The sequence below is a fragment of the Salvelinus alpinus genome, chromosome 38 (genome assembly GCF_045679555.1).
Source record: "Salvelinus alpinus chromosome 38, SLU_Salpinus.1, whole genome shotgun sequence".
Taxonomy (NCBI): domain Eukaryota; kingdom Metazoa; phylum Chordata; class Actinopteri; order Salmoniformes; family Salmonidae; genus Salvelinus; species Salvelinus alpinus.
In genome coordinates, this window is record NC_092123.1 from 3,112,253 (window position 1) to 3,120,440 (window position 8,188).

The 8,188-nt window shown below is 37.7% G+C and overlaps 1 protein-coding gene across 1 annotated transcript; it reads right to left on the bottom strand.

Moving 5' to 3' along the window:
- Positions 1-3,742: 3,742 nt before the first annotated feature.
- Positions 3,743-8,109, bottom strand: LOC139566331 (T-box brain protein 1-like). The gene is made up of 6 exons (XM_071387448.1): positions 7,100-8,109; positions 6,690-6,844; positions 6,472-6,593; positions 6,045-6,197; positions 5,841-5,902; positions 3,743-5,255 (listed from the first exon to the last, which is right to left on the bottom strand). Exons 1-6 carry the CDS (start codon positions 7,627-7,629, stop codon positions 4,643-4,645), a joined length of 1,635 nt encoding a protein of 544 aa, XP_071243549.1. The 5' UTR covers positions 7,630-8,109; the 3' UTR covers positions 3,743-4,642.
- Between the last annotated feature and the right edge of the window lie 79 nt (positions 8,110-8,188).

The window sequence follows — 8,188 nt, forward strand, 5'->3', positions numbered from 1 at the left end:
GGTTATTAGGTCTGAGTAGTCAAGTATGTCTAATACTAGTCTGACATTGTTAGAAATATGTCTGTTCCTCATGAAGCCAGACTGTGTTTCATCAATGATTGCATCCAGGACTTCTTTAATTATTTTTGCAAGTAGTAAGGCTAAGGCTAATCTTATAGTCATTATTAAGAAGACAAATTGGACGCCAGTTATCGATGAGCAGCACTTCTTTTTTAGGCTTAGGTATCAGTGTTATTAACCCCTGACTCATTGTAGGAGGGAGAACATTGTGTTTAATATTCTCTAAAAAGACTTCAAATAGGAAGGGAGCTACTTGTTCAGAAAATAATTTTAAAATTCTGATGTAACTCCATCAACACCTGGTGATTTATTGTTCTTTAGATGTTTGATAGACTCTATAATCTCTTCAACTTTGATGGGTTCATCACACTGTTTAGATTCTATATCACTGATAGAGTGAACATTATTCAGTGAGTCAAAAAACATATCTGTGGATTCCTGACAGTACGTAGAGCTATACAATTTTCTGTAAAAATTGCTACAGTATTTAGTGATTCATTTTTGGTCATCTGTAATAACACCATCAATGTTTAACTTATGGATAGTGTTATTTTTAGAGTGACATTTCGCAATTCTAAAGAAATAGGATGAATTCTGTTCTCCCTCCTCAATCCATTTTTTCCTAGATCTAATAAAGGCTCCTGCTTTTAATGTATATATATTATCCAGTTTATTTCGTAACTCAATTAGTTCCATCTTCTCCTCCCCTGAGAGGCCGGCTGGGGACCTCTGAGAAAAGGAAGTTATCTTAATGATCACCTTTTCCTCCTCAGCTCTTCTGGTCTTAGCAAGATTACTACCATATTTTCTAAGGTATTTGGACACCTCAAATTTGAAGTGCTCCCAGTTCTTGCAATAAGGTTTTTCTTCACAAGCCCTTTCCCGAAAGTGTGAAAGCAGATCTTTAACCTCAAACTTAACTATATCATTATTTAATAATGAGCTATTTAGCTTCCAATAGGATGCTCTACCAAGGTTAGTATCAGGGGTAAATATTTTGATATCAATGTAAATGGCCCTATAGTCTGTGAGGGGAGTAGTACAAATATTTGTAGTAACACACTCACTATCAATACATTTGGATATAAGCCAAAAATCTATTCTGGATTGTCTGAAATCTGTTTTGTTACTCCAAGTGAATGATCTGTCGGCCGGAAACCTCTCTCTCCATATATCAGTAAGATCAAACATTAACATAAAAAGTATTAAACCCAAATTCTGATTGGTTGGCCTACCTGGGGGCCATCTATCAGTTGAATTATCCATAGTAATGTTAAAGTCCCCTCCTATCAATATTAACGAATTCAAGAAATGTAGATAACCAATGAAGTATAAGTTTCTCTATAAATTCAAGCAACTTATCATTCTCATGTTTGGTGTTGTACCTGTAGAAGTTTACAGTAATGAGCGTAATGTCATTGTAACTGATCACAAGACAAATAAAGTGACCAAAGGGGTCACATTCCGAGTGTAGAATATTACCACCAAAGGTATTGTTCATTGTAGTGACGCCAGCGGAGCGTTCAGATCCATGGGAAAGACAAATATCGTTGCCTCACTGTGATCTCCAGAAGTTGGCATCAGCCGAAAATTGAGTGAGACTTGTGAAAAAAGCAAAAATCGGTTCGAAATTGTTTAGCAAATAAATATAAGGCCTTGCGCTTCACATTGTTTCGTAACCCCATAGCATTAAGAGAAACTATAGACAAAGACAAAACAACAAAGATTATATAAAAGTATAAACTGTAGTAGGATGAGTCAAAGAGGTAGGAGCAGTGAACGTAAACGATAAGGAACCGAGATCTGCACCATTTAAGTCAACTTAAAGTGAAAATATCTTATTCCATCAACTTTGAGCTAGATGTTATCCGGCTTTGAAATTCAACTCAACTGAAAATTATGTTCAAGACCAAACCAAGGGTTCTTGTAGTAAGAGAGATTAAAAACCCTCTTTAGTGTAATCAGGAACTATTCTGAGAAATAAAATGCAAAATAATAATTTAAATAAAAGGGTACCTACTATTTTAAGTGCATATGAAAACTGATCATTAAAAAAAATTGAATAAAAAAATGTTTTACATATACATGTTCCTAAGACCTTTATCACTTTGAAATAAGTATTAATAACTAAATAGAACAATAACCGTGTGAAGTCAGAGCAGACCTGTATGCCATTTAAAACAGTATCTTAGTTACTGTATACATAAACAATTAATACAGCTTCTTCGTAAGTTTGTAAACAAAATAGGCCTTCTGGTCATACAAGAACAAACTAATAAATTGAAGTACCTGAGTATTCTGAAAAATAGTCACCTGATGCTTGTTAGGTAAAGTTAAACAATACAAGGAAAATGAGAATACCATGGCCGAAACCATCAATCTGTTTCTTCTGGTGAGATTTTAGGGAGGAATATGGATTTCTGAACCGTTGATGAAGCCTCGTCCTCCGACGAAGTAAGCAGCCTTTCCCTCATTTCGTGCTTTCTTGATCTTATTGTTTGAGGAGAGTGCACAATTATGAACTTGAAAATGTATGAATAAACCAATTAGGCACATTTGGGTAGTCTTTATACAACCTTCTGAATAGATATGCAAGATTTCACTGGATCACTCAAAACTTTGCATATACAGTGCTGTCATCTAGTGGCCAAAATCTAAATTGCGCTTGGGCTAGAATAGTTCATTATGCCCTTCCTCTTGCTTTTCAAAGGTGAAGGTTTTTTTTCTTCTTTGTATTATCTTTTACCAGATCTAATGTGTTATATTCTCCTACATTCCTTTCACATTTCCACAAACTTCAAAGTGTTTCCTTTCAAATTGTATCAATAATATTCATATCCTTGTTTCAGGGTCTGAGCTACAGGCAGTTAGATTTGGGTATGTCATTTTAGGCGAAGATTGAAAAAAAGGGGCGGATCCTTAAAATATTTTTAAGCCTATACCTAACTATTTTCCTAACCGTAACCTCATTTTCCTAGCCTGTTATGTTAATTCCAACCTGCCACGTTAATTATCCTAACCTGCCAGATTAGTTATCCAAACCTGCTATGTAAACAGTCCCTGGTTTGGGATTGGGCCACGACTACTTTGTGTAAATCTCTCATAGAAAGACAACTCGGAAACTTCCAATTTGGCCGAGTTTTCCACTTGGAAAGTATCATAAACAACCAATAGGAAGCTCTTTGCAAATAATTTACGGTATATGTAAATATGTAAACACAGCTGAGCAAATTGCGCAAGATTTTGTTCTGGTTTAACGGAGATTAATTTTCTGTAAATACCTCAATGACGGTATAAGTAACTGTCCAGTGAAAATATCACTTAAAAGTTCATTGTTTGTTAGCTCATACTCAAATAATGTTGTTGACTCGTCCTATACTCGTATTTGACGCCAACGCATACATTTGAGAAAAACCCCATCTCAAAAATGCTTACTATTTTAACATATAATGTGAAGTCAGGTTGGCTCATTGGCTGTGTTGGCCAATCAGCGGTTGACTTGTGATTAATATTTTTAATGACCTGTATACACCCCCAGCAATATGCCCACATCATTGTTATTGGGGTACGCCCATATCATTCAAACACCGAAAAGCTTATTTTCAACATATTTAATTATCATCTTTTGGTAGGAAAAGTATTTTACTCATATTGTAAATAGAAATCTGGAAACACTGGGCAGTTACTTTAACACAAAAATATTTTATTTTTTAAAGAAAACGTCAATAGTCGCCGAATAAATGAAAGTTATTTGACAAATGTTAAATACAGATGTTGAATCAGCTATGTGACTACAACAATACACACATTAAACATTATCAAGGATTAAAAAACAAGTTCAGATTACTTATGTCCATTGTGGTCCTCTTATGAATATCTTTCATCTTCAGTTTGCTCCATTGTTCACGCATCTGCAAGCAAAGCAGCAACAACACTGATAAACCATCATACCTGGTATAAACACGTTTAAAGAGAAAAGGAATTGCAACTTCTCCATCTGGTTTTAATCGAATTTATATTTTTACTTCATTTTTAGATAATGAATTAGTGTACATCCTATCAAAGACTACAACAAATTCCCTCTTCACCTTTTTTTGCGTTGGGCGATGATTTATGAATATGTCCATTGTGTTTTGAAGCATTGGGCTACTTACTTTTAGTACAGTTGTTATAACTCAGAACCTTGTTTTTTTGCACTAGTAAAGACATTGTGGATCCTATATAGCCTACTAAAGCCAGCACAATAAAACATAATGCCAAGGAAACTCAACGCAGGCTAAGACATGAACACTTTCCAGAAATGTATTCAACAAATCAAAAATCAACCAATCAAATCAGTCAAATTAGAAAACAGGATTCAATTAAAACATCTAGAGTAGGACTACAGCTAATGTTAAATATATACATTATTATAGCTTAAATAGACTATTTTGTCGTTAACAATTTAATACTTCAGTCATATCCATAGCCCACTCTAGGCTAATCCAAAAATGCAGTCTAATGAAAAAACGAATGAACGATTTCCAGATGACTATTTAGACTGGTGCCAATAACCTAGGATGGGATATCTCTTCAATTCAGTTTATGATGTCTCTATCCAACTAGACTCCGAGATATCTTGTGGTTTTGCGTCTTCAGAGACACTCGTTGGCAAACTCTCCTTTGAAAGTGAGAGGACCTCGTCAAAGTCCGCAGTACCAATAGCGTGTCCATTAGTCCAGCAGGACAGAGCCGGGCTAGACGCACCGCAATACTGGGGTGAGGTAGGCGCAAAATCCGTTGGTTCTGCGTAATAAGTAAGGGCTCTACCCGAACTGTCCGTTGCGGACAGCTGTAGTGCCTTTCCAGCTGTTGCATATGACAGCAAAGTTGCCGTGTTTCCAGTCGCGTCATTTGTGCGGGAGGCATAGTCCAGTCTGTTGTTGTTCGGTGTCACAAACCATCTCGGGGATGCCGCCATCGTGTCCTCCTCGCTGGTTTGCGGTGACAGCATGCTGTTAGTTAAGGGGACGTTATAGTCTAGTCCAGACGTAGCTCCTGCGCTAGGGCGGAAACAGGATTTGGCATACGTGCTGACGAATTGGTGCTGAAGGAAAGAATTAGCAAGTGCATATCTGGCACCGGGCACAAACTGGGCGTAGGTCGAGTCACTCGGCGATGGCGTCAACCGGTCACTATCGTAGCCTGTGTAGATTCTAGAGACATCCAAAACAATCAATTAGGAAATTGGAAAATAATACAAATGAGAAAGACCTCAAATAAAACTCTTCCACAAGGGTGAAGTAACAATGGCATGCAATTATTTAAAACAATTAACGGACGTCTTATAGCATTAAGCCTAATTAATCTCCAATAGTTCCTTACATTATATTTAAAACACTAAATATTTGAAGAGAATATTGGCAACATTTTTTAACTTGTCTGTCCACAGGAATTCTGACACACAAACGCATACATTTCCAATTGGACAAAAATATGCACGTATCCAAATCCGTAATGCATTTCAAGCTCGTTTACATCATAATGTAGTCCTTACCTTTAAAGCTGGTATTGAAGAAATCATAAAAAAACATATGGTTGTTTTAGGAGTGACGGCAACGTCACCAATAAATGGGGAAAAGTCGTGCGTAAAGCATAGTCTAATTTCGGAACAAACCACATTAAATGTGTTCATATTTTAGTCACAATTTGTGATCCTAATAATTTCAATAGAATAATATTTAAATATGTAAGGATATTAAAAAACAAAACAATGGCTAGGCTAATATATTTTTACTTACTTGTCATAATTGTCCCGAAAACCTTTTGCGAAAGGATTGTGGTCTATTTTCAGCTGTGTTATCTGAAAGAAGAAAATAAAAACATTAAAAAGGCCTAGCCTAGTCTAATGTAAATTTGTGAACCACTTTTACCCCAATAGGAAAATATTTGCCTAGCCCCAATTTAAAAAATAAATCAATATTTGAAAGAACAAATTTCTTTACGTCTGTGTTCTGGTATGCTGTGACTGCAACGAATTGCGTCTCGGGGAACGTAAATGACTGTCTGGGTTGACTGGCGTTCTCTGCCCCATCCTCGTGCACCTCGACCACATTAAGACGGGGTTGGTACCTATGGAGGGACTGAACGACAACCATCTGAACAGAGGACATGAAAAACAGGTGTTAATTGGGGCATCTGTGATCATCTCTAGAGACAATGCACAATTTGAAGATATATATATATTTTTACACTAAAGACAAATACATTCTGAATTATTTCATACAATATGGTTGATAAATACATAAAAACTAATTTTGTATAGAAAATCTCTCAATGAAACGTCTCTAGACTTGAATATAGCATATTTTCAAGACCTCTTTCACCGTATATATATGAGACTGTACGAAATTAGGATTATATTTAACGTACCTGCCCTGCACTTTCCAATGCCCCTTTATTATTTGCCAACTTCAGTTTTCCAAAAGAAATTTCTTGACGCATCCAGTGCGCGCCGGTGTTCGGAGAGTCTGGATGCATATAGGCCTTGTTCCCTATAAATTAATTATTGAAGACATTACTCACTTTCTTCGTCAGAAAACCTCACTTGAAGAGAATAGAAGGGGGACAAGAAAAGTAAAATCACTTGCCTGTCCCATTTGACTCAGCTTTGCCGCAGGGTACCCACTGTCCTCCTTGGAACCGCCAGTGATTAGGGTCCGCGAGACTGACGTCCACAAAAATATTGTAATTTGCCGTCGGATCAAGTCCAGATATATTAAAGCTCAGGAAGGGAAACATTCGTCTGTAAGAATAAAAAAGAGTGAGTTTTATTTCATTTACAAATTCCTAAAGCCCGCTAAAACTTTACTTAATAAGACAACGAAATTCATTCTAATTTGGACTATTGCTGTGGCCATATTTTGTTAATAAACCCCAGGCGTTTTCAATAAACACGTCAATCTTACTTCGTCCAAATAAGTACGGCAGTTTGCCCACTATGTTGACATTAGCTAACCTTATGCAAGGCAAGCGAGAAAGTGAACGGGTCAATACTCACCGCCCCTGTTTAGTGATGATCATCTCTGTTTGGTGCCTGTGAAACGTGAGCCACAGAGCCCTATTGCAGAGATAAACTTGCGCTTTACCAAAAACCATCCCGGTTTGCATTGCTGAGCTCTTGTGGAAAGCACCTCCTTGGTGGCCATGCCCGTATGGCTGGGCGTAAAAATATCCGGGCGCTGGGAAGCCTTGAGGTGACGTAGTGGTCAAGAGGCTATTATATGAGCCTTGCGTGACCACAGGATGGTGTGCCATGTAGTGACCCGAACTGGTGATGGCGAGGGCCGGGTAGGTGGCTCCGTGCAGTGTCCGGTGTGGGAACATGGTACCAGGCGAGGTAGCAGACGCGGACTGAGCTTGGCTGGGGCTGGGCTGAGACGAGGGATACGGTCCCTCTGTAGATCCATGGAAGTTATGACGATTGTCACAGACGGTCTCTTGAGCAGAATGCCTACTGCTTCCCTTGTCGCCGTCACCAAATGAGTCCTCCGAGTCGATAAAGTCGTCTGCGTCTGACGGATTTGTCATCCCTGTGGTTTCTTTATTAGAACGTGTTAGGTTCCTCTTTTCAGTTCAGCCCTTCACTTGAGGAGAGCATAGGGTGGTACTGGGTAGCGAGTTCAGACCTGTGGTAGTAGCTATCCATATTATTGGGCGTTGGATGTTGAGATGCGAAGATATTGGAGCTGCGCAAGTAGAATTACGCGCAACACAAAAAACAATTTGGTTAAGGTTACGCGTATCACATGTAGGGAATATGAACTCCAAATACTCTTGGAACGAAACTAATGAAACGTCTACAATTGTTACTCTTTACATTACAGAATAGGGATAAGGTTTATAAGTAGCCTGTACAAACAGTTATATTTCTAACAGTTATAGAAATCTCTCTGATCATGTTCGTTTTGCTGGACTGGAACTAAATACTGCTGTTTTTATACCTCTAGTACCATGTGGCAGGTATATTATATATTTAAACATGTTTATAGTTAATGACAACATTCATATTTCATCATTAAACTTTTTTTAAATCAGGAAATATTACTAAATCTTGAAAGTGGGCATCACCTCACATCAAATGGGGAGG